The 27,299-nt window shown below is 45.3% G+C and overlaps 1 protein-coding gene across 3 annotated transcripts in view; it reads left to right on the top strand.

Moving 5' to 3' along the window:
- ASTN2 (astrotactin 2) overlaps window positions 1-15,125 on the top strand; it is an 834,050-nt gene extending 818,925 nt beyond the window's left edge. For all 3 annotated transcript variants that reach the window (XM_054689531.1, XM_054689530.1, XM_037494593.2), the window contains 2 exons: window positions 1,122-1,305; window positions 14,269-15,125. In XM_054689531.1, coding sequence (XP_054545506.1) covers window positions 1,122-1,305; window positions 14,269-14,506 — 422 coding nt within the window. In that variant the 3' untranslated portion in view covers window positions 14,507-15,125. The remainder of the gene's footprint in view (window positions 1-1,121; window positions 1,306-14,268) is intronic.
- The last annotated feature ends 12,174 nt before the right edge of the window (window positions 15,126-27,299 follow it).

The raw sequence follows: 27,299 nt of genomic DNA, 5'->3' as shown, positions 1-27,299 counted from the left end.
TAGACTCAGGAGAGCAGCCTGTGAGAAGTTTCAGTCCATTAGTTAGTGGGAATGGCCAAAGGGACAGGAAGGACAATCAGAGAAGTGAATTTTCTTTGCAAGAATTGTGAATGGAGGGCCTCCCCTGGTGGTGCAGGTGGTTGAGCGCAGTGCTGTGAAGCTGTCTGCAGCCTCCGCAGCGCGGTTCCATCACGGCCAGCCAGCGAGAATCCCACATTGCGCAGCAGACCTCTCCTCTTTCGTCCGCTGCTCCCCTCAACAGTGTATTTCAGTCAGTCTGCTTATTCTGCTCCCTGCTCTGTCTCTGGTGAATCCTCTCACCCTCCTGCACATCTGGCCTGTACACCAGTTCTTGCATGCATGAATAAATAAATCTTTAAAAGTAAAAAAGAATTGTGAATGGAGACCTATCAGCTGATTGCAGAAACATGTTGGAAATATTGTGGAGGGGAAATGGTAGAGGACCACTGAGATGAGCCTGAGACAGTTTACTTAAGCCTCTGTACTTGTTTGGAATTTTCTGTTAAGTCATGGACACAATAATCAGGTTAATAATTAAGCTTGCAATGACGAGGCCTCGTATTGAGTACTTTATGTTCACTTTTTATTTTTTTTAAAGACATATTTATTTATGCATACAAGAGCTGGGATACAGGCCAGAGGTGTGGGGGGGCGAGAGGATTTACCAGAGACAGAGTGGGGAACAGAACAGGCAGATTGACTGAAACACACTGCTGAGGGGAGCAGCGGGTGAGACAGGAGAGGTCTGCTGTTCCATGTGGGTAGCTCCCTGGCCAGGGATCAAACTCATGCTGCAGTGGCTGCGGATCACCTCATAGGCTGTGTCCTAACCCCTTGCGCCACCAGGGAGACCCCTATGTTCTCTCTTTAATTTAGTTCTCCCAGTGCACCTTCACATGAGACATTGTTCTTTTCAGTTGGTAAACAGGAAAACCGAACACAACTAATCAGCATCATCTTCACGATGGAATTCAGGTTTGTCTAATTCCAGAAACCAAGAACGTGAACTCCTGTATGAATACACCTTCTTTATTGCAAGACATGCTTTCTGTCTTTTTCCTACCACCCACTGACCGAGGCCTGTACTTCTTCCCCCTCAGAGATAGCTGACAAGATCTACAATCTGTACAATGGGTACACGAGTGGGAAGGAGCAGCAGACGGCCTACAACACGCTGATGGAGGTCTCAGCTTCCATGCTCTTCCGAGTCCAGCACCACTATAACTCCCACTACGAGAAGTTTGGCGACTTTGTCTGGAGGAGCGAAGATGAGCTGGGACCCAGGTAGGGGGGGTGTGTGAGTGTGAGTGGAACAGCAAATTCTTTTTGCTTCCATCTGACTTACTAAACCCTGTCCCGAGAACCTTTGATCAATAACGAGGGCTGGTGCTCACCAGTGTCAGGACTTGGGATGGGAAATGGGCGGGAAGAACACAAGATTCGTGGCCTCCTGGAATGTCAGGGAAGTGAGATGCCCGTGCTTTTTTGAACAATTGCTCCCATTGCCGACCTTCCACCTTCAATTTTAGAGATGGGAATTTAAGCTTCTTGAAGGGATGTGTCCTGATCAGATTCACAGAGGGTGTGTCATGATGGTGGGGTCATGGCCCCTAATCTAGTCCATAACAAACTGGAGATTTTCTGCAATGAAGTCCATTGGTGGCCATGACCAAATACATTCACAAATTCAACATGTACAAAGGCCTGATTTTTGTCACCAGCAGTGATCATGGCAGCCACTGGGCTAGGTGCCGTGCAGATGTAGTCACTGTCTTCTGAAGTTCCATAAAGCAGCACTTGAAATCCTGGCTGCCTTTCATGCCTCACACCTAACAATAACACCATTCATTCACTCAGCACATCCTCAACAGTCTTTCTTACCTGATGGTTGCTGATTTGACAATGGAAAAAAGGTAGACGGGCCATCCCTACCCACACACTGGATACTATTGCAGGTAGTGAAACAAGGACTTGCAAAGAATATGAGTAATATGTGTCATGAGAGCAAAAGAATAGGGCCAAAAGGGCGCAGACCCTGACACCTAAAGCCTCAGTAGGGGACAGAGAAGTATAGGGAGAGGAGTCCTGGGGGGTTTGGGGCAGGACTAGCCTGGGAGACGCCCAGAGTAGCTATGTTCCATGGGAGCAGGGCTTTCCTCTCACCTCTTGACCTCCCGCCTTTATGCTACTGGCCATACCACATGCACTTTATTTATTTGATGTCTCTTCCTGTGATTCTCTTCTTGTTGAAAATATATTTGAAAGAAAACACTGTGTCATCTTGTCAAGAAGAGAACTAGCACTCCCTCCCCTTAACAAAGAATTAAACCTAAACACTTAATACAATGGAAGAAAAAAAAGCAAACAATCTTGATCTCCTCCAGCAGAGCTTCCAAAGACAGATAAGCGAGTGTTAGAGACGTGTGGATGACACAGTCCAAAACCCAAACCTGCCTTCTTTATTTTTTTAAGATTTATTTATTTATGCCTATAAGAACTGGAGTACAGCCCAGAAGTGTAGGGGGTGGGTGAGAGGATTCACCAGAGGCAGAGTGGGGTGCAGAGCAGAACAGGCAGATCTACTGAAATACACTGCTGAGGGGAGCAGTGAGCAAGACAGGAGAGGTCTGCTGCATCATGTGGGTCACTTCCCTGGCCAGCTGGGGAATCGACTTGTGCTGCAGTGGCTGGTGATAGCTTGATAGTGCTGTATTTAACCCCTGAGCGACCAGGGAGGCCCCATCAAACCTGCCTTTTTTTAAAATGATCTGCAGGAAGGAAGAGCATGAACAGGTGACACTAACTGCTTTTCCAAATGTAATCTATTATTGTTTAACACTGGGTCTGTGATCATCTTGACAACCACCGAAAATCCTCTCTCCGGCCCCAGGAATGCCTTTTACACTGTGGTAAACACTGTATGTGGAGGAACAGAAGGCATTTCCAGGTAGTTGGGAAAGCATGTGATAGCAGGGATGGCAAGAGATCAGCAGGGGTCAGTCCTGGATCCCCCATAGATAGTGTTAGAGAATTTGCATCACCACCCACCCTCCAGGGTAACAGGAAACTTTTCAAGTGTTTTTCATGGGGGTAGGAAGTGATATTATCAGGTTTTCAAGGGAGAAATATTACTCTGTTGGAAGCTTGAACTAACAGGTTCAAGACAAGACAAAGTTCTTGAGCTCATAATCTAGAGGAGATAGTGTGGTGTACTGGGCAGGGGTCATATCAGTGGCATTGGGAAACTGCATGACTTCCTGAAATACTTAGTAGGTAGCATGTCATACTTTTAGACTTCAGTAAGACCTTGTAAGCCAGGCAAAGTTGCATATCCCCAATGTGATAAGGGGTTGGAGGTCCTATCGGATTAAATGAGCTGCTCAGAGTTGTGGCGTTTGATCCAAAGGCTGGTTCTGCCCTGGGTTCTCACTGTGAGCCCTTACAACTCTTGCAATAACCCTCCAAGAATTTGAGGCCCTCAAGGGAGGAGATGAGAACTTGGTCAAGGGATAAAAGGGATCTCTCTCTGGGCTGTGCCTTATCTGCTCTGCTGGGTCCTGGATTGTAAGTTTCTCCCTTTCACATGAAAGGAAGTTTCTTTAGATAAAAGCCTAAAGAGGACCGACAGGCATACAGAAGCACAGAGCCCCAAGATGAAAGCCACTGTGTGAGTCATCTTGACCACCATCTTGCCCATGGACGGGGGCAGGCATTCCACTTTATTGGGCTTTCCCACAGGGCTGAGGGAGTTTGGGTAGAAGCTAAACCAGAGCCCCACTCCTGACTTTGTCTTTACAGCCTTCTGGGATCCTTTACAACCCTCCAGGTCATAAATCTTTTGAAAAGGCTGTCTTGCCGCCCACAGAGGCAAGACAACCCATTCAGGAATGGACTGTGATAACCTGCTAACCTTTGGTCAGCCATCATGTATCTGCCAACCCCCTCTGTGTCACCCAGCTTCCTTTACCATTGGTCTTTCTAGTTTCTGGAGAAGGAAATCTGAAATTCCCCCAACAGCCCATATAGGCATATCAGCAGGAATCAAGGCAGCTGCTTCCTAATCCATCCTGGCACTGCTAATGAACTCTCTCAACGTCGGGCTGGCCCTCAGTCTCCTCATCTATAAAATGACCATGATGAACTGGACTTTTCTTTCCTAAATAAATATTTTTCCCCTATATAGTTCTTACATGAGATCCCAGGTCTTAGCTAGAATGCCCTCTTCTCAGAGAATCCACTAAAATTTCTACCCATTCATTCTGTCACTCTCTCATGATTTAATTCTCTGTGTTCAAACTATAATTTTAGTGTCTTGTTCTGCAAATGGGTTTACTTATGTCTTATCACCCTTTCCCAATATAATGTCAGTTTATATATAGCTAGTGATCCTGTATGTCCTAGTCATTCTTACATATAAGAGATGACTACTTACTCACTGGATAATTGGATAATGGGGTGAATGAGTATATAGTGTATAGACTAGTGATTATATAGTTTTTATGGTAGAATCTAGAGTGGTGGCGTGGAACCTCATCTCTGGGTCTCCTCTTCTCCTATTCCATGCTCTCTCTGAAATAGCAAGGATCTGTAGCTCACATTTGAAAGCAGGTGAATTCTATGAACTCTTAGGTCTCTTCAGCTCAAAATAACATTCTAAAAAATGCATCATCTAATATTGAAAAAGTTAAGACCTCATTTCATTAATTTATTGATTCCTTGATCCATTGAGCATGCTTACTGTGATGTGGGCTTGAAATACACAAGTGAAGAAGACAGATCCTGCCTTTACTAGAGCAGCACCTAGTTAGAAGACAGTTCAGCAGGCAGGTGCAATGAAACATGTCATAAGCATACTGTGAAGAGGAGGGTGGGGCATGGTTTAGAGCAGTGTTTCTCAAATCTCTATGTGCATTAGAATCACTGGGCTTCCGGGGAGCGGTGCTGGTAAAAAATCACATTGACTCATTGGTCCAGGATGGGCCTGAGAGTCTGCATTTCTGACAAGCTCTTAGGGGATGACACAAAGCACACTTTGGGTGACAAGGTTCTGGATGCAGATGGCTGGCACAGCTAATCCAGATCTGGATGTCAAGGAGGAATCCCTAGAGAAGAAAATGGACATTATGCTTAGACTCAAGAATCAACTGGAGTCCTCCAGGTAGAACAGGGTGGGTTTTCTTTCACAAAGAACTACAGTGTAAAGATGAGAGAAGCAGGAAGATACCTCTCTGGGAAGGACAAATCCTTCTAGAGCAGAGTTCAAGGTAAGAGGATTTAGGAAAAGCACAAGACTTGAGTTCAGCAGAGGCCAGATCATGGTGGCTCTTTCTCCCAAAAGCCAGCTAGGACTTTAAACAGAGGAGCATTGTGGTTCAGTGTACCTGCCCTTCCTGGGCTAGAAAGCGTGCAGAATTCAAAGTGTAAAGGAGAGAGAGCAAGACACAGCCTGGAGCCAGGCGCCTTGGGTCCATGTCCTGGATTTGCCACCAGCTTTGTGTGTGACCTTAGACAAGTTCCTTCCCCTATTCGGGGCCTCATCTGTAACATAAAAGGACTAGAAGCCAAAATCCTGTCCCTCAGTTATGACACCAAGGAACCAGCCAGTCCTGAACGCATTGTGAATGTCCTCTCACCTGCAGCGCAGCACATCCCAGGGACCAGGGGTGACTAGGGTGATAAGGGCTTTCCCCCTCGGGCACCTGCAGACTACTATCATGGGAGGAACTCTATTATGATTCTCTTGGTCTATAACTACCAAACACTAAAATGTCTACTCCTCCCTAGCTCTGTGGCCACATACCCTCCATAAAATTTAGTGACAAAGGGATGTCTCTTACCTCTGCCTAATAAAGCTATCAGGCCAGTGTCCTCCAGAGCCTGGTTCCCATGACAACCACAGGTTACGGCAAACAGCTGCTCATAGAAGACCTGCTGACACCCAGCTGGCCAGCCATACGGTTCCTATTAGGGCACTTGCAAAAATTAAGCTCATAGGTGACCAGGGACCAGAATCTGCTCATCAGAGCATCCTTGACCATCCTCAGGCTTCTCAGACCTCTTGCTTATTTTTGACTAAAATGATAGGGTCAAGAGAAGAAAACACATGTTGGAAGAGATTTTGTTTCTCTAAAAGAGGAAAGGTATTTTTATGATGCCAGCCCTTCTTGCTTCCATGGCAGACATTTCTAGTAGATCACAGAAATCATCACAAGCTTGGTTCAGCCTGGAATCTTTTCTTTTTCCCCACTTAGAAAATATTTTATTCATGGGCTTTGTTCTAAATCACTTTCTTTGTGCTGACTAGAAAACTGGAAGAAACAAATACCTTCTTTTCTTTTTGAAAATCTAAATGCACTTTTATAGAATGATTTGTAATATGTAAGTTTCAGGTGTATAGCATTAGGTTCTTTTTAAATAGAGCAAGACAATAAACCTTTCCCATCAGAAAAGAATCATAGTTTACTGTGTCCTAGTAAAAACAAGCAAGGCTGGGCTGCCTCTGTATTCTTTCAGTCCAGGATTATACTAGCTCCTTCCTTACATAGCATGGATAAATCCTCTTGGAATTTCTAAGACATTGGAAATAAGGACAGATGTAGGACCATATTCCTATAATCTCAGACACACTTTTACTTTATTTTCTGCATATTGACACATCTGAAATCAATATGCATTGTCTACAGTGGATACACTTTACATGAATTGTGTTCTCTCTTCGATTCTTGAAAACCCACTATTGCAGCAGTGGTAACTCTTATCACTGAAGATGCCTGAGACTAGATAGAGGCAGCCAAGCTCACTATGTCCCACAGACCAGTTTCCATCGATCATATAACAAGGTTGGTTATTATCTTTAGGTCTCTATCACTTTCAAACTAGAGTAGTTTGGGGTTAGTTGGGAGTCAGTCATTCTTACCATCAGCTCAGTAATGAATTTTTGGGAAGGGTTCCTGGTTTCTTGTGAGAGAATGAGGAAGGGACAAAGTAAATAAACATCTTCACTAGTCATCTTACAAATCATATTTCAAACCTGGTGTTGAATATATATTCAGGTAGTAGTATGGAGTTTCTGACTTTCTGTCTAGTGGGTGTTATTTGAGGCTAAATTTGATGTAAATTTATTCTGAAAGTAACTCTGGTGAACAACTGGGAAGCCATAAACCCACGCATGGCTTCATCGCAAAAATGCATCAAACCAGCCTTAATATACATTGCGTGTGTATGCATTTTTTCAAGGTGGATATATTCTTATTACATTTTCTTATAAAGGTATTTCTTGTTCATTCTAGAATGTCCAGATGATAAAGCTGTATATAAAATAAGTGAAAAATTTGCACCTCTGAACCCCTTCATCCCAGCCTAGAAGAAAATCATTAACGGTGTTCACATAGCTTTGCAGATATGAATATGGATAGGACATAGATACACATTTGAATAGGGAAAACAGTACAGGCTTACAGATATGTCTGTTTCTACAACCACAGCTCTATTTCCGTCCACTCTGGAGTCTAACAAATGCATACACCATATTCTGTTATCTGCCTGTTTACACTTAACAAGTCTTTTCCCATAAATGCATATGTAAATATGTTGTCTTTTTAAAGGTCCTATAGTCAAGCAATTATATGAATATATTATGCATTCATTTAGTCCTCTATTACAGACCAACTAGATTTCTTCCAACTTCTTTGTAGCTGTCTGTAAATAAATCTGTTTAATAAACATTCTGCCTGCTTGCCAGATTATTGCCTTAGGTCCACATCATGCTATTGTGTCATTTCATTCTTTTTATCAACACTTGCAAGAGCATTCTGTATTTTGAATGCTAAGGGCTGAGGATTTCCCCCCTTCAAGTTAATTTAGTGTCATTAATCTCTTCATCTTACACAATCAGAAGCTAGACACTAGGGGAATTGTATATTTTCCAAGAAGCAGATGGGAAATACTAGTTGAACATCTATTAAGGGCACAGTAATATCTGAGTTATATCTCATTTTGTGTCCTGAACAATTGATTTTTTGAACATAAAGGAAAAGAGAATCAGTGGAGTTAAGTAAATCATTCAAGGTCACACAGCTAATAAGTGTCAAAACTCCAATTCAAATAATTGTCTTCTGTTGTCAAGTCAGTGTCTTATCCATTAGAGTGCATGGCACCCCAAGATTTACACACAGCTAAGGGAGAATGCAGTGCAAATCTCAGTAAAGAAATACACAAAATACTTTGGCAGTAAAGAGAAAAACATGGCTTACTATGGCTGGGAAGACCTGGAAGACATCCCAAAGGTGAATTTTCAGCATGATTTTGAAGCATAAATGGAACTCATGAATGTGGTCCTCTCATCTCAGGAACTCAATACTTTGGCAACTGTGTCACCTCAGGGTCTACTGTGAACTACTCATCAGATACGTGAATCAAGCCACTATTTCCTTAAAAACAAACAAGCAATACCAAGAAATTCCTACTCCAATTCCTACTACCATTAGTTTCTGCTGTGTAGTGGATGTTTGTGTCCCCTCTCAACATCATACGTTGCAAACGTTATGCCTAAGGCGATAGGACTAAAAGGTAGGGATTAGGGAGGTGAATCAGCCCTGAGGTTGGAGCCCTCATGAATGGGATTAGCGCTCTTAAAAAAGGGTCTCCAAAGTGATCTTTTGCCCCTTCGACCATATAAAGTCACCAACCACCACATGGGATCTGCCAGTGTCACTATCCTGGATTTCCCAGTGTCCAGAACTATAACAAATTTCTGTTGTTTATAAGCTACCCAGTCTGTAGTATTTTGTTAGGGCAGTCTGAACATATTCCTTTCTAAAACATTATTGATTTGATCACCACCAATGGCGGGCAAGAGAGGCTCCTGGAGACATGGAAGGACCCATTCTATAGTTAAAGGAATCTAATTTTAAGTGTTTTTAAATTGTATTGACTCAAAAAGTGCCTTCTGTTTATTTCTGAGTGGCTTCAGAAATAATGCTTGGGTACCTTGTAACAGAGATCTGAGATGCTATTCTTACATTCTGTTAATCTTGGTCAAATCATGTGATCAGTCTGAGTCTCACTTTTGCCACCTGAGTGAAGACTTGCATTAAATTCTGAACTCTAGTACTATGATGATGATTGTATTTAGGTAGATGTTGCATGGGTTTCTGGCACATAGTCGTGCTCAATCAATTATAATCTTTATCATCCCTGACTCTCTATCCCTCTTCATCCTTTGTCTTCAATTACGGGAATAATACAGCTGTTTGCTTAAATCTCCCCTTCAGTGGATACATGCCATTTCTGCTTTCAACATTTCCTCAGAAGACTCTTGAGACAACCTTCAGCATCAGGATGTGGCTGCGATTTGCATACACCCCTCTTACCCGAAGTGATGGGGTTCTCCAGATGTGGCCTGACCAGGGCAGCATCATTGAAGACATGACTTCCCTTAATCTGCCCTCTCTGGAGATTGTGTTCCAATTTTTTGTAACCATCTCTTGCCCTTGACTCTCATTAAGCTTGAGGTCATCTGACACGGAGACATTTAAGCTCAACTCCAGGAGTTAGGGAGGAGGGAGAGAGGCCGAGGGAAATATGTCCTTGCCTCTCTTCCTTTTCTCCATTACATGGCCCCATCAAAAATTAGGTCTCTATCCGATAACTGTGTCAGCAGCTGATTGGGTAATTGTGCTGGGAATAGAGGTTCCACAATTCCCGGACAAGTGGCATCAGAGCCCATGCCTGATGCCTTCACAAGTCATCCCTGCCCAGTATAGCCTGCTGATAAGATGATAAATTATGTGTGGTGTCCCTCCTCCACCTCTTGCTTCCTATCCCAGTGGGCTGGGTCCTGTCTCCAATGCAGAAGATTTCATTTCCAGTATTTGAGAAAAGTGGTCACTCTGACCTATGATTTCCCCTCTAGGGAAAGCTCGGCATATCCTGGCCATTGATTTATGGATCTCCATTGCCTATAATTTATTACCCACCACTCTCGCCTTTGGACTCTTTCCCCCCTCCTCTTCTCTAGCAGTTGAGCTCCTCCAGCCCTTCTCTCCATGGCCTCACTTTCTGAGTTTTCCTTTGCTGTCTAGATGCAAACCAAAGTGCGGGGAATTGTGTATGGTGCAGAAAGAGCCAGGACGGTAGAGCAAACTGATATTAGTTTAGTTCCTGTTATGTGAAAATCCTATGCTGGATGCCCATGGCAGCCTCTTCATGTCAGACTGAAAACAGCCCTACAAAATAAGCATTTCTAGTAACATTTCTACATGAGTAAATTGAGACACACAGAGGAGACATGACTTATCCTAACAAGCACTGAAGCTATGTCCTTTCTACTCTGGCATGCTACTTTGAATCTTGGCTACACTGACAGCTAAGCAAATTACCCTCCCAAAACACAGCCTCCCCAAGTCTCTGTTGTTATTTGATTTCATGATGCTTTACCTGAGCTAGTGGCATTGAAGAACTTGCTCGTGCTCCACATAGCTGTTAAGAGCCAGAGCTGGGTTTTGAATTTGGAAACCCAGGGTCATTTCATCTCAACTCTATATGATCAGGTGTCCCGGGTCTAACTTGGCCTTAGTTTAACTAACTGGAAATGTTCCTGTAGGTAGTTTTTTGTTCTCACTCCAAACCTCAGTTTCCCCATTTAGACAAAGGAAGGTTTGGTCCAGTTACATTCCAAGATTCCCTCTAAGGAGGTAGCTGTACCTTTGGAGACAAAGCATTTAAGCATGTTGGAGGAATTGCCTTTTCCAATCTCCTTTCGTATTTGTGGCTTATTTTTATGACTGTCTGGATCAGACAATGATTCTCCATTGCCCCAAAAATAAAATACTTCACCAGGCTCAGAACTGTCTGGATATTCTGATCTCTGCCAAACTGACTGGGCTCTCACCCATTCTTTGCACTGACTGTTTCAAACAACGGGTGGTTTATGCACTCTAGTCAGACATTGGATGAGCTGTTTCCTTGGCCTCTCCATCTGCCTGAAAAATTTGCTTTCTCATTGAAAGCAAAGACCTCACTCAGAGCTCCATTCCCTAGGACTACCCCCTAAGACCCCAAAACTAATGAGTAGGTGTTCACTTTCTGTACTCCCATAGCACCTACATGCTCTGCACCCCAGCAGTCTGCCCCTAAATTAGAGGCTGTCACTATTTCCATCTGTCATATTAGTCTGCTGAGACTTACGAGGTTTAAACCTGTAGAAAAACAAGGAAGGCGGAAAGAAGGAAGGAGGAGAAGAAGAGAGAGAATGGAGGAGGGGGGAGAAGAAAGGTGTTGTTTGTGGTAGTGGAGGTAATAATACATTCTTCTAAGAGTATTATTACCTCCACCACCACTATATACCTCCACCACCTCACTATAACCCAGGAGGTGGCAAATAGGTTATTCTCTTTTTATAGATGAGGAAGCAGAAAGAGTTAGATTATTTTTAAAAGCCTGCAGAGAAAAAGCAAACCAGCAGCCCTAGGAATGCCAATGGAAAATACTTCACACCTGGATGTGCCCTCTGCCTGGTTTCTTGATGCCAGTCTTGCCTTCCCCTAATTCAAGTCTCCTCTAGGTAGCCAGAAATGTTTTTAAACAATCCAGCTCTAAAACTGTTACTTTGCTGCTTGAAACCCTCCAATACTTCCCCCACTTAGTCTCAAAACAATAATCAGATAAAATGATTATTGAGGGCATATTATAGATTAATTTGTGCTTTTTGATTTTTTTTAAAGATTTATTTATTTATATAAGCACTGGGTACAGTCAGAAGCGCTGGAGGGTGAGAGAACTCACCAGAGCCAGAGTGGGGAACAGAACAGGCAGAAGGACCGAAGTACACTGCTGAGGGGAGCAGCGGGCAGCAGGAGAGGTCTGCGCGCCATGTGGGACCCTCACTGGCAGCCGGGGATCGGACCGGCGCTGCAGAGGCTGTGGGCAGCTTTACAGCCAGTGCTCAACTGCTGCACCACCAGGGGAGACCCTGCTTTTTGATTTTTAAAACAACTCTTTGTGGTAGATACCGTTATTATTCCCATTTTTATGGGTAAGACTATGGAAGCCCAACTAGCTGAACTACTCACTCCGTCTCACAGAGGTTGTATGTGCCTGAGGTGGGATTTGAACCCCAGTATCAAGGTTCTAGGACTTGAGGATGCACCATTACTCCATGGCCCAATGCCCCCGGTTCGGTTCTAAACTCCAGAGGCCTGGCTACTTCACTTCTCCAGGTTCCCCTTGCACATTGTATTCTGGCACGAATTCACAGAGCTTTCCCGCAATCTCTGCTCTACACTTTTGTCTGTACTGTTAGGCCTTTGCCCTCTTTACCTAATCTCTGCTCATTTACGAGATGCAACATAAGTTCCCCTTTGAGCAGCAAGCCTCCCTGGATCTCGCCAGTCCCTCCTGAGAGCCGTCCTCTGTTTCCCCACAGCTTTCATGCCTCCTATCACCCCTCACCCCACCTGTGTTCTAACTGTCCCTGCCGGGCTTTCCAGCTGAGTCGTGACCCGCACCGCCCAAGAAATAAGAAACGGACAATCGATGTCTTTCTCTCCTTTAACTTCACATCAGCCCCCATTTCTCCAGTGAAGAAAAGAGCTTAGAGACATCCAGTGCATTTCCCAGGGACACCAAGCTGTTACCGGGCAGAGCTGGAGCTCGAGAAGGGGTGAGAAGTAAACTCCGAGGGGAGAGAGGACTGTGAGTAGAGCAGCGACGCGAGTGTGATTACAAAGCTATGAATTCTTGGCACCTCAGGAAATATTCCACCCAAGTGGTAAACTATACAAAGAGGACTTTTTGAAAGGCACCTCATAAATCATGCCCACAAAATGTACACACATAAGCCCAGCCCTTTTCCAGCCACCACGCAGGTGCCTAACACAGTCTCCCATTTGTGGGGTCTGTTGTTGTAAACCCCCTCCCTGCCAGGGTCTCAGAGGGCCATGGAGAGGACAGCAGGGGAGAGGCTCTAGGGAGTCCTGGGCATTGGAAGATACTAGGATGTAGCGTAATGTGGGTCCCATGTGGTGACTGACACCTTCACATTGAAACTGCCTGGTGTGACCTGGGGAAAGGGTGTTTCTTCCCTTCTTGAGGCCTTAGTTTCCACATCTTTAATGAGAGTAGGTCAGACTAGGTCAGTGGTTCTCCACTGGGGTGGTTTTGTTCTCCAGAGGACATTTAGCAATGTCTGGAAGTAATTTTATTGTCATGATTGGGGCGGGGAATGCTATTGGCATCTGGTAGGCAGAGGCCCGGGGATGCTGCTAAACTTCTTACGAGACAATCCTCACAACAAAGAATCATCTGGCTCAAATGTCAGTAGCTCCGCAGTTAAGAAATCAGGAACTAGGTGATCTCAAAAAATCTAGCTAGCATTAATTTTCTACGCAGGCATCCCCTGGAGTCCCTCAATGCTGGATAAAGGGCATAGATATGTTCCTCATGAAGACACACAGCACCATGGCTCTTGCTTAGACAAGTGTTCGGCGTGACCTTGATCCTGAGCCCTCATCTTAGCCATTCTTTATCAGAGTAGATTCTGAGTTGATCATTTCTTGGGAACTACTCTGTTCTCAGCTTTGGTCTGTTCCTGTAGTTAACCTATAACCAACTCATGAGGGTAAGACCACCCTCCCTCTTTTGGAGATGAGAAAAAAGAGATGGAAATTCTGATTTGGGGACATATTAGTGCTTTGACGAAAGAGAAGCCCAGAGGGAGAGACTGCTGACTGTGAGAAGCATACAAAAAAATTAAAGCAGCAGGAAAGCAGACAGGGAGGGAGTCTGTGGGTGTTCATACCAGGATCTGACTGTCCAACTCCAGTGATTGACTTGCTCTTTGACTTTGGTCAAGTCAAGTCACTTCTCTGAGGATTGGACCACATAGCCATTAAATGTGAGTGTAAAAATATATGTATGTTCTCCACCGTAACAAATAAAAACTTCAGCATATGGTATATCAATAAATTTGAATTGAGTCTGTATATCATCAGAAACATTACTATCTTGTTCAACTGGTGACCTTCCAGCTTCAATATCTTGGAAGAAAAGATGCAAGACTATAGCTCTGTCATTTTTTGCATATTGCATGATTGAAGAGAACAGGGTTTAAGGTAGCTTTTGCACAGGTGTTTGAAACACCACCCTCAGTCATGAATGTCCTCGTTTGTCCACCTACATTCACCACCGCCAAGGTCTCACCCTTGCCCTGGGTTCCCCCCTGCCTCACTGTCTCCTCCTGCCTTTCAGGAAGGCCCACCTTATCCTGCGGCGCCTGGAGAGGGTGAGCAGCCACTGCTCCAGCCTCCTGCGAAGCGCCTACATCCAGAGCCGCGTGGACACCGTGCCCTACCTTTTCTGCCGCAGCGAGGAGGTCCGGCCAGCGGGTATGGTGTGGTACAGCATCCTCAAGGACACCAAAATCACGTGTGAGGAGAAGATGGTGTCCATGGCCCGAAACACGTATGGGGAGTCCAAGGGCCGGTGAGGGGGGGTGCCGCCCTCCATGAGCACAGAGACTCTCCGTGGGAGGGGGAGCAGTACTCTCACAGATTCTGGGGCCTGGGTGGGCTGGGGGACGGCTGAGGATGGGCCTGGCAGAGGAGGCCTGCCAGCAAGGCCAAAGCAAACTCTTTCTCTTGTGGATAGCCGACAGAGAACTTTGTAACCACTGGAATTCTTCATTTTTCTCTATCTTTTATTTTTTCTAAGATATTATTTGGCGCTATCAAAGTCTCTCCTTTTTAAACTTTTTCTTATGGATGGTGGTGGATCCCAAGGCAGGAGCTTTCAGGTGGAGACCAAGCGGCCTTTCCTTTTCTCCCTTGCCACACTCCCTCCCTTCCTGCCATGGAGCCCTGGAGGAGACCCTCGGAGAGACATTCGGACCTCTTCCGCATCAGGAAGGAGGCCCTCAGGAATGCTGCAGTGAGGAAGCCTGGGTCTTTGGGACTTCTTTTTTTCCCCAGACATCATTGAGTTTGCAGGACCCCACCTCTTCCTGCCACCTGTGGGAGTGCCCACAGCCCCCGCAGGACTTTCCACGCATTAAAAGTTCCTATTGTCTCTCTCTCTGTTTGGGTACTGTTTCTTACCAACAGGGACCTCTGTTTATCTACTCAGCAAGTTTTTTATTGATTTTCTGCTCTGTGCCAAGCACGGGCCATATCGCTAAAGGCAGAGACACTCCCTTTTCTCAGTGAACTTGACTGTTCAGTAGAAATTAAAGGGGTATGATTCAGTGATTTCACGCTGTGATAGTAGGATACAGGTTCTTTCAGCTCCTGAGACCAACTGGAGGGGCCTCCTGAAATCCTTTCTTGATAAGAATGATGCCCAGAAGACAGGATGGGGAAGAGCGGGATTTGCTCCAGGCAGATGGGACAGGATAAGCAAAAAGCCCAGAGATAAAAGAAAGGGTGACTCATTCAAGGGCTAAAGCACTTTCATAGAGATTAGAGATCAAGGCAGAAAGAGAAAGCCTGGGAGCTCAGTAGGGTCTTGGGAGCCTTGGACAAAAAAATTTGACATATAAGAAGTAACCAGTGCAGAACATTAATGAAGAGCCAGTGTAGAACATTAATGAAGAGTGAAATAGGCAAATTTGTCTCTGAGAAAAATAATTCCAGTTTCAGGCTGAAAGTTGTACTAGAGAACCCCAAAAAGAGAGTTGCTATGATTGGTTTTCAGGCTAGAAGAGATGATAGTTTGTATCCTATGTTCGTAGGTGAGACATTCCACCCTTGAATTCTTTTAATTGGCAACTACACTGCTTCCAGTGTGTTACCTGGGGGAGTAATGTGTATGAAGGGGCATTTTATTTATTTATTTATTTTTATTTTATTTTATTTTTTTGTGGGACCCTCACCGGTGGCCGGGGATCAAACTGGCACTGCAGAGGCTGTGGGCAGCCTCACAACCTAGCGCTCAAACTCCGCGCCACCAGGGGAGGCCCTGAAGGGGCATTTTAGATTTTTAATATCCTGCAGTAACTCAGGCTAGCTTTCTGAGCAAGTGGGATGTAGGACAAGTATTTCACAATGCAAGGATGACACCTTTTAAAGAGAAGAGAACAAGTTGTGAGGTCTCAGAGAGGAAAAGCTACTGTATATTAGTAAATTATAAGCAACTAAAAGCATGCGTACTTCTTAAAATTTGGTTAACGCCAATGACTTAAGCAATCCCCTTCCTGAAAAGTTATGTTCCTGTCCCAGGACAGGACAGGGTTCCTGTCCCAACCACCACTCCCCTAGAATACAATTCTACCTGGAGAAACACAACAGGAGGTTCTTCCAAAGACTTAGATGTCCTGAATCTGCTCAACTTCCAGCAATCTAAGCTTCAAAGTGTTCTTTCAAGAAGTTGTATTATTGTTGGATTTACACTTCTGCAAGTATGTAGGTGGAGTTTAGATGAATAAATTCCTGCTACAGTTCACTGACTTTTCCTCCTAAGGAGAGGAGTATATCCAGAGAGAAACAAGCATCTTCTCAAACTAACAAAAGGAATAGTTACCCTTCCTTGAGTACTTGCCTGTATTTACCAGTTACCTATCTTAGTAAGTCATAATACCATACACTAGGTGACTTGATTAATACAAATTTGTTTCTCACAGTTCTGCAAGTTGGAAAGTCCAAGATCAAGATGTCTGGTAAGAGTGCTCTTCTTGGCTCAGGTGGTGGTCTTTTCCCAGTGTCACATGTCCGAAAGGGAGTGAGAAACTCTCTGGGTTTCCTTTATAAGGGCACTAATCCAATTCACATGGACCCCACCCTCATTACTTAGATAATTAATCACACCCCCCAAAGTTTCCATCTTTAAATACCATCACAATAGGTGTTAAGTTTCAACATATGAGTTTTGGGAGAACACAAGCACCCAGTTTACTGCCATGTGGGAACCCTGTTCTAAATGCCTCCCCATAAACCCTTTACTGAACCAAGTTCCCAGACTTTGTCAAGTCACCCTATTACTGAACATTTCCATTATCTTGATCCAACCTGAAGAATGATTTCGCTCAAGAGTTGCAGAAAATTAAACTCCCTAGTGTGACAAGATTGTGGTATGAAGCTGATTAAGTTTGAATCCGATGCTACTGCCATTCACCAGATATTGCCCTTGGGTGAGTAACCTGACATCTGAACCCTAGTTTCCTCACCAGTAAAATTATGTCAGTGATAGTGAATAGTTGTACAGCCTGAGTGTGGTTGCAACTATACTGTACCCAGCATGGTACACAGTAGGCATCTTGCTCCTTCTGAAGCAGTTGGCATAGTGATGTCAATCTTGAGAAGATGACTAGGAAATTTTGACTGGGATAGATCTAGAGAATTCTGATCAAGAGAAGGAATTAATGACTAGCAATCTTGTGAGGAATATGGATGATAAAAAACATAAAAAATTTTACTTCAAGAGAGAGAGCCGTGATAGTGAAACTTAACACAGTAGTAAGATCCAGGGCTCCTGCAGACAGCTGTGGCCTCTGGATAGCTGCCCGGTTTGCCAGTTAGCTCACCCCTGGGAATATCTACCATCAGGTTCTCCCCAACTTACTCCCCATCTGTGTTCCTCTCTGGTTTCCACCCCCTTTTCCTGGCACTGTGGTGTCTTTTACCCTTTTCAGCCACCATAAAGCTCTCCAGAGTGGGATTCCAGAAGCCTGGCGAAACAGGTGTGTGTCTGCCCTGCCATGGCAGGAAAAGAGGTTAGACCAATATTTGTTAAGATGTTTTACTGGAAAAAGAAGAAAAATTCTTGAAGTGCAAATGAGCCTGCTGGTCCAGCACCCTGGCCTCTCCGTGTCCAGTTTGACTCATGTGCTGCCATGGAAAATGCCAGGGGAGCTCATGCCCCTCTGTGCTGGCAGAAATGAAACTTTTCATGTGGTCTCCACTGGTGAATGCAGAACTTGTAAACATACAAGGTGTGTGTTAGGGGTACACAGGAAATTGCCCCTGGACGACTTCTTCCTTCTGTCCAGGCAAGAAGTGTCTTCCCTAGGCAGGTTTCATTAAAAAGAGTGGGTTACACAGAAAGATGCTGGTAAATACCTTTTAGGGGCTCCTTCTCACATCAGTGGCTCTAAGTGCTTACCCCCTTTAACTCCATATGCAAACAGTCACATGCTGCTTTGATTACCAGTAGCAATTTACAGTTTACAATGAAAGAAGCTGAGGCTTAGGCAGTCTGATGAACTGGCTCCAAATATTATAACTGTAAGTGGTGATGTTTAGCTACTGAGACATAAACTTGGGGAGGCCAAGTAATTCAAGCTGGTGAGCACCACACTTACTGTGTCCTTGGCCAAAGGGGTGTGATGCCCCCTTTCTCCATCTCAAGTCAAAAGCTTAGTTCTTTTAACTTCCAACCTGTCTGGGTACAGGTTTCCAGGTTTGGGGTACTCAGAGAACCCAGAGATGAACAGGACTCAATTCCTACCCGCGAGGAACTCCGAAAACTTAGCTAACTAAATACATTGTGATAAAATCAAAAATTTTGGACTTAAGCCAGCCTGGGTTTAAATATTGGCTGTGCAATTTACCGTGGGAGCTGGACCCTGAGAGAAATTTATAGGGCTAACTCAACAGGGCTTGCTAATTAAGAGGTTCAGGCTAGTTGACATTAACTTAACCCCCACTAAGCCTCACTTTCTTCATCTATAAAGGGGCTAAATACACAACCTCAAAGGACTGTTGGGAAGATTAAATTTGATAATGTATGTAAGGCCATTGGGTACTTGAAAACAAAAGCTCTCAAGTAGTTACCACATGACTTATTTACACAAGAAAAGATGAGTGTAATCGACTATGCCACTGGAAAGCAGACGTCAGGAAATCTTCTCTGTCCACAGGCATATACGAGTGCAGTCAGTACAGGTGAAGAAGGAGCATTATAGGCAGGGAGATCAGGGTATCAGTGAAAGAATGTGCCATGTTTGAGGAGTGGTGAACAACTGGAGTAAGCTGAGAGAGAGAGGGCATGTTTAGAGAGTTTGGCAGAACCAGGACACTTTGGCATTTGGAAGGTATTGGACTGAGAGCAGGAGTAATGTGGCAGGTTAAGCATTTTGAAAGACCTTTGGCTGCAGAGTAGGAGAGTGGAGAGACTGGAGAAAGCCAGTGGCATAGAGTCCAGATAGGAGATAGGATGGTATGGTATGGCATGGCATGAGATGGGATGATAGATAAGTTGCTCAGGAAGAAGATGAAGATGTCTGAGCTAGGTCCATTGCAATAGTGAGGCTGGATCTAAGTAATTAAGGAAGGTGACCCAACAGGACTTGCCAACATTGAGGCCTGGGTACACGGGACTTCCCTTTTCCCTCTAGTCAGTGTTAGACCAGGCAGAACTAGTTGGTGGGGGGGGATGAATTGGATGAGAAACCACATAAGCTTAGTGGACAGTGCATGGATCAGATATGTTTGACATCATGAAGATATAGTAATTGGAACACAAGAGAGCCAAGACTACCATCTAGCATTATAAAAAGAAAAAAAACATGCAGGGCCCTGTGTGTATTTCATGGATATGTTACGGCTTCCAAATGCAAGTGCACCTCCATAGTGAGGGCCTGGGTAAGTCAGGGTAGAATCTTATGGGTTAGTAAAGGACTTATGGAAAGACTGCTAGATTCTTCTCCTTTCTCTCCCCCTTTTCTTCTTCCTTTTTTCCACCCTTTCCTCTTCTTCCACCTCCTCCTATTGCTCTTCTTCATCATTATCCTCCTCCCCATTATAATTTAACTGATTTGCTCCTGTATACCCTGGATGGATGGATGGATGGATGGATGGATGGATGGATGGATGGACGGATAGGTTTAATTTTATCAGCTGTTCATAAAGGCACCTGACTTTATAGTTGAGGGAATTGAACATCATAGAGACTACTTGGTCTTAGATGGCAAGTAAGTAGCAGAACTGAAATTTTAATCTAGGTCTCATCTGACCTCAGAATCTAGACTGTTATACTATGCTGCCTCCTAGGAGGTAAGGAGCTCTGGTTCTGGTCCTGATTCTATAGTAGAGTGGCTGTGTGACATCTGCATGCCTTTCACCCTTCATGGGCGCCTTGGGTTCTCCATATGGCCCCACTCAGTGGAGAGGCATGTGCCTTAGCCATGAGGAGTTCCATCAGGTGATGACTCATGCACAAAGAACATTTTTGACCACTCTCTTTTGTTCCATCACCTGTCTTTGAGGTTGATAAAGGCAGAATGAAAGGCCACTCTAGAGAGAGTTAAGGTCTTAGCCAAGATTGCCAATCACCTCCTCTACCCCTGCAACAATCCCAGTCCCTCCCAGTGTCATCCAAGTCACTGGTAGCTAAGGGTCCATCAGCCATGAGCAAGCGACAACTTCTCCATGTCTTGGCTTTCTCCCCTGTCAAGAAAAACAGTAGCACCCATCATAAGGTCTTAGTAAGATTAAATGGGTTGATATATATCAGCTACTGAGGACAGAACCTGGCATGTAACATGTGCTAGATAAGCATTAGTTGTCATTCTTCTATGCAACACCCTATGCTGCAGCCACGCTCAGAAAAATCAATCTCAAAAATGCCCCCTCCTGCCTTCCTTCCAGCCTTTGCATTCACTGCTCCCTCTGCTGGGAATCCCCTTCCAGCTCAGACCTATCCAGCCAAAATGCCTCACACTTGCTCCCTGGGACCTTTTGCCTCTCCCAGAAGGAGTTGGGAGCTTGCTTCTTGGAGGTCTTATAGTGGGGATTTCCTGTCTTCATTCCAGCATTTTCGTCACTCAGGGTCATTCTCCCCCACAGGAGTAGGGATGATGTAAGGGCATAGACTGGGTCAGACTCAGTACCCTCAGGCCTTGCACTGGACTAGCTCATGCTAACATCCAGGGACATTGAACTTGATGCCTAGAAAGAGAGAATCGTGAGGGCAGATCTCCGGGCAGCACTTGAATGCCCAGGATCCCTTGAGAACAGTGGCCCTTCCAATTTGCGCCATCAATGCAGCGTTCAAGTGGCCTGAAGAGAAAGCAGCAGCCAAACAAAACCCGCGGGCTTTGTGTGGGGGTGTGCTTTTTAATTGGCCTCTGCCCATAAAACTGCCAGACCCTGAAAGGCACTCACTGTCTGCCTCCCTTTGGAAACTTTGCTGCATGTGTTTGTACATGTTACAGCTGAAGCCAAACTGCTCTGTTTTCCTGTTTTACAGGAGTTGGCAGCAGGGGAGGGCGAGGGGCCACAGGTGTGCTTTGCTGGACAAGCGTGTGTGTGTATATAAGAGGAGTCTGGGGTGGCAGTTGTCAGGTCAGGTAGTAGTGAGCACCCCAAATGGGATTGGACCCAGCTTTGACACTAACTGGCTAAGGGACCTAGACCAGGTTCTCCCCAGTTTTGCCCTTAGTGTCTTTATGAATGTTTGATTGGACTAGAATTTATCTAAAGAATTCCTCAACTCTAATATCCCAGGGTTCTCAAGCCCTAGGGACCTCTTCACTGGAAATAAAGGAAGAAAACAACCCTCTATATTTGTAGAGGACCTTGCTCTTTTTAGACAAACCACCCAAGAAGCAACCTTTCTTGTCTTGCCTTCTCTGACTGCATGCCCCAAGCTCGGGATAGGGGCCCTTCCTTTGGGTTCTCAATCCCCACCCTTCTGGCATGTTCCTGCTTAGCCCACTGAATTCTAGTGACCCTGTTTTCCCTTAAAATGTGAGCTCCTGGGTGGGACCATGTTTTATGTCCCCCATATACAGATAGGTTGAACCAGTGGTGGGTGCTCAGGAAATCTGCAGGTACAGTTGCACAGAATCTCAAAACCACATCTTCAGATGTTTCTATTTTGCATTCTTGAACATGGTGGGGCAAGGACTTAAGATAAAGTTTGGGGTGGCCAAGTTTGGTGTTGAGAGTACCCAAGTGGTTTATGCTTAAAGCTGGAGAATTCAGGGACAGTGGAGTCAGGTCAGAGGCCATGGTAGTGGATGATTCAAGTACTTCAGTGGGGGCAGCCAGGGCATGTGTGTGGCTTCCTGTCCCTATTGTGTGCCTGGTGGTAAGCAGCTGAGTCCTCAGCCAACAGACCACATGTCTGCTTGAGCCACAGAGGCATAGCAGTGGTCCCTGGTGACTGCCAGTATCAGAGTGGAAGATGGAAACAAAATATAAAAAGTTTTCCCCTAGAAGGTAGACATTTTTAAAATGGGACACATAAGCTTCATTTAAAAATAATGGGAGGTACGATTAAAAAATACAAAGGATAAAGACATCCACTTCCAGGACAGGGCTTGTGGTTGTACTTTGTAGAGGAAGAAACAGAGGCTGGATGTGTTCAGAGGTTCTCCAGGACAGAGCAAGACTTCGGGCTTCTTTCTTCAGACCCCCAGAGCAATGTCCTTTGGGTAGGCTAAGAGGTACAATCGCAGGATTGCTAGGAGCCCTGGGGAGCTGAAGACACCATCTAACATGAACTGGAAAAATCTGATCAATTATCAGGCCTCAGTACTCTGCCCCTTGTTTGGAGAGGCTGGTCTCCTGGGGATTCAGGTTAGAATGACAAATTTCCATAACAACAAGAGCCATAATTCCCAATTGTTGAGCACTTTCCATAACCAGGCTCTGTGCTGAGCACAGGAGTGGTGATGTCTCACTTAACTGTCCCTCCCCCCTCAGGTATGTCCCCTTCAACATCCTTCCACAGAGCAAGTCCAGTTGCCTGCAGTCACAGTCTTTCTAAGGAGCCTTTCTATGGGAGGCAGTTCTCATGTGAGATGTGCTGATTCTATAGCTCTGGACTCAGACCGGCACCAAGAGGTCTACACTGCACTTCAGAAGTGGGAAGACTGAGGCCAGAAAGGAACATTTACCTGTTCCAGGTCACACAGCTGGAAGAAACGGAGTGGAATATTCCCTGATTCTATCTCCTGTGCTTTCCTGACCCCTCGCTAACCCCGGCCCATCCCCTTCCCTGACGTCTTCGCAGGTAGGGAGGGGCTGCGAAGAAAGCCTTCCCTCTGCTCGGAAAGCACAGCCAGTGCCAAGGCGATCAGCCCCTCCAGGCCGTGCTGCAGCACAAATACCAGCCTGGTTGCGGTTCACCAGGTTTTACGATCCCGGATGACGAAGTTTCTTCACTCACTTGCAAGCTAGTCAACACCGCTGTCGATGAGTGGCCTTCCTAGGCCAGAGCCAGAGGCGTGTGTTTAGAGGGTGTCTGCTCGCCTTGCAAGGCTGGCCTTGCCTTATCAGAAAATGAAAATATAAACCATGGGCTGCATGGCCTTGTGTAGATTTCTTCTTCTCTTGGTATCTTGATCTCGCAGGCAATGTAATGTGGAGAACTGAATCACACATCCAAATGGCCTCGGAACCTGGGAGACCTAGATTCCAGGCCCTTTTCCCTGAGATCCATTTGAGTGAATCTTGGGAGAGACCTGGGAATATGTATTCTAGCATGTTTCCCAGGGGGTTCTGATGCCTGCCATGTTTAAGAAACACAGATCTAGATAATTTTGGAGAACTTTTCCAACTAGAGCACTGAGGGTTTGTAATTTACATGGCGACTGTACAAGGTGTCATCTCATCTTTGGAAATGGCAGCAGTAGACTTGCAGCGCAAGGCAGAGAGTAGAGTGAGAACAAGAAAATAGTCCAGGAAGGCCAGTTTCATCTCCAATTAAAGGGCTGCTTTGTGTGTGCTGGTCAGCTTTTCATACCTAGAGAGGCGCAGAGAATCAATCAAGCTGAGATTCAGATCTCAAACTAACTACAGAAAGAACTGTTGGAGGGATAGAGCAATTCTGAAGAATGGAAATTGGTTTTGGAGTCAAACTTAAATTCCATCTTTCCCAAACCTAGGAACTTTAAGGGCATGGACCTCACCTTTCCCCTCAGAAAAACAGGAATCACCAGATTCATCACCTCACTGTGATGTTGTAGGGAAGGCATAATAAATAATAAGACATAGCCTGGTTCAGAGCCGGGCATAGATGAAGCTTGGATTTAGCTGCTTCTTTAGTTTTCATTTGCCTATTCCCTTGGCTTCGATATTTGTTCCAGGAAAATCTTAACTTCAAGGAGAAAGAGCTTCTCACCCAACCACATGTTCTGTTACGTAAGACACTGGAGCTGGTGCTAAAAACAAAATCAACAAACAAAAACAGAACAAAGGATGATTATTGGGCAGCAGAGGTTTCTGTGCTTGGCTGGGGGCATGGGGCATGGGCTGCAGATGAGAAATTGTTGCCCTTGTTCCTTTTAAGTCTCCAAGTGCAACTCCCAGTTGGGAATGGGCCAAGCTCAGGGCCTGCTCAGCACAACTGTAATTGGGCGAATGGTATTTGGACTTGTTGAACCTATTTATGCCAGTATCAGTGGGATGTAGCAGCCACAGAACGTGCTGCAGCCCTTGACACTGGGCAAAAATAGCACAATATTTCTATGCAGCGGTGACACAGGCAAGGTGGGGCCAGGTTCTGTAGCCTCTTTCATTAGCCCCTTACTCCACAGTGCACATTTCAAGTTGAAGCATCTCCGAGTGGTGCCCCAATTCAGACCCAGATACTTTGTCTCTTGCTTTACACCCAAGTGCTGCCAAGTTGCTTGAAATTCTCTGCCCATTCTTGATTTTTTTTTTTTTTGAGGTGTCCATACTTTTGCTCATGCTGCTTGCATGAGTGTGCATAACCTTGCTGTTTTTTTCTGTCTGCATAGCTGCAGTGTCTTTTGGGTGGTTCAGCAGTACCCTAATTTTTTGGAGAGTGGAGAGTCACCTCTGCTCCATTGGTTATGGTTTTGGAGGAACTTCGGAGTGTTATGTTCTCCGACTCCAGCTGAGTCTTCCCATTAATCTAGGCAAGCGACCTGGGCTCACTCCCCAGGCCCTGAATCTTCAGCAGAGGGATTCAAGAAAAGATCAGTTGGGGATTGTTTAGCAATAGTCTGCATGAGATTCTTGTAGCTCTGCCGAGTGCCTGAAACTATGTCCATCTGGCTCTTTTAAATCTTGTTCTCTAGCCTTCCCTCACAGGCTGAGACCTGTGGACTAAGCACCCCCAAAAGCTCACAGTAAATTCCTTTTATCCAAATTCTGCCTCTGCTGAGCAACCTGTGACCCTGGCACAGACATTCACCATGACCCAAGAGTGTTTTGGGGGGAAGCCTCCTTTGACCTCTCAGATAGAGTGTACATTTAGCTGTTCACGATATTCCCCTGGAAGACATACCATGTGCTTGGTTCTGTGTAACACAAAGGCTGGTCACCTGCCCCCTCCTCTGAGCTCCCCAAGTACTGAGGGTACATCTGTGATAACCCACCATAACACGTCAGAAGATTCTGGATGTTATGACGTTCTCTGCTAAAGACAGATTTCCAACAACAGTGCCATGTTCCACTCACCTCTGGGCCAGTGGCAATGGTGCCTGCCTGGCACAAGCCTGATGCTCCATAACTGTGTGTTGAACAGAATTGAATTACTTTTGGGGACTCCCTATAAAGCAGTCTCAGCCTTAAATCTAGAACTGCTTTAAGGACTAACCCAGACAGTGTTGTGTTTAGGAAAGCAAAAGGGAAAAAAATGGTTGGGGGAAAAACTGAAATGGTTGTGTGCTTGATTCAATGAAGCATTCGTTTACTTTTGGACTAATGAAAAATACCTGCTTCTAGCGGTGGCCACGACCCACTGAGGGCTTTGGTGGCTGGGTGGAAAGATTTTGTCTAGGGGTGTTTGTAGAAGTCCCAGTGAAAGGGATTCCCATTCCTTCTCTCCACACCCTCCTCTCTCCTCATAGGAAGCCTTAATGGACCCTCAGTGCAGCTCTGACATGATGGAAACTGCAAGGAGATGGAATTTCCACACTGGACAGAGAACAGAAGAATGTTATTCTTCTCACTGCAGGCCTGGAGCTGAGCGCCTACCCTGGGTGGGAGGCGGGCCTGAGTGAGGAAAGAGCCAGAGCAGCCGAGGAAAGGGCAGCAGAGGTGGAAAGGATGGAATGCTAGGTCTCCAGATATTTGTTCCTTGTAGGTGTGTTGACTGTGGCTTGGCCTACACAGCTGGCAGTTAATCCTCACAGTGGCTCACCTCCGGAGAGCACTTGACAGGTTAGGAAATCCTCTCATTAATGTCTCTGGTAGGATCCCCACAGCAAGGTGACCACAACAGATAGGATGGGTCCCCACTTGGCCAATGAGGGTCCTAAAGTTTGCGCATGCCCTGACTTGGGCAATGATAACAACAGTGATGATGATGACAATGAGAGCCAACACTTAGGAAGCACCCGCTGCAGGCCAGCACTTGTCTGTGCGTGTGCCTTGCATGTAGCGTATTGATAGTTCTGCAAGATGGCTGTCCATACCCACACTTCACAGATCAGGAGGACACAAGGGTCTACAGTTTGCCCACAAGCACAGTGAACCAGTGGCAGAGTTTGATGGATGCCCAGGTATGTTGTTTCTGAAATCTGTATTCTTCACCCTCACTTCCTGACTTGCCTGCCTCGCATAGCCAGGAACAGAAAAAGAGCTGACTCCTAATTTCATGTCACTGCATAGACGTGTGAATCAGGTTGAAGATTTTATTTCATTCACTCAAATGTGTGCTGGGAACTGCGACCTGCCTGCAAGGGGTGGACATGGGGACACAGTTGGGGCAGCGTGACCTTGCTGCTACCTCACTGCTCCATTCCTTTAGGCACAGTGCCCTGTGCCTGGGGGCTGTTCTGCCCTAAACACTACTCCACTCATCGTGGGCACTTAATGAGTATGTGTGGAATGAACAAGTTGTCCCTGCTCTGGTACAGTTTACAGTCTAGAGGAGGAAGACTTATTACAGAGTATGTGTTTATTTTAATTATTGATTATCCAATTCTCCTTGCATATTGTGGATACTAAGAGTATAGAGAGCTATGGTGTGGTCTGGAGATGGAATAGATGGGCATGAATGGCCATGGTGGTTTGCCAGCACATATGAAACAGAGAGGTATTGTAGGTGAAGTGCCATCAGATAAGCTGAACAGGTAAGCAGCAACCTGTCCTGAAGTGTTAGCTGCTAGCACAGGAACCAGCAAACTTTTTGTTGAAGAGTCTTAGGTGCCGCTGACTAAGCTAGCTGAGCTAGCAAACTCTCTATAAATCTGTAATAAAGACTTTAGCATTTATGGGCAACATGGTCTCCACTGCAACTGCTCCCCTCTGCTTCACTGAAGAAGCTGTAGATGGTTTGTAAATGAATAAACATAAGTGTATTCCAATAAAATGTGATTTATAGCAGTGGCTGAGAGGCATGTGGAAGGTAGTTTACCGATCCTGGTCGTA

This window comes from Talpa occidentalis, unplaced genomic scaffold, assembly GCF_014898055.3.
Source record: "Talpa occidentalis isolate TD23 unplaced genomic scaffold, MPIMG_talOcc4v2.1 talOcc4.7, whole genome shotgun sequence".
Taxonomy (NCBI): domain Eukaryota; kingdom Metazoa; phylum Chordata; class Mammalia; order Eulipotyphla; family Talpidae; genus Talpa; species Talpa occidentalis.
Note: the sequence above shows the minus strand (reverse complement) of the source record. Positions and strands in the feature narration are given on the sequence as shown.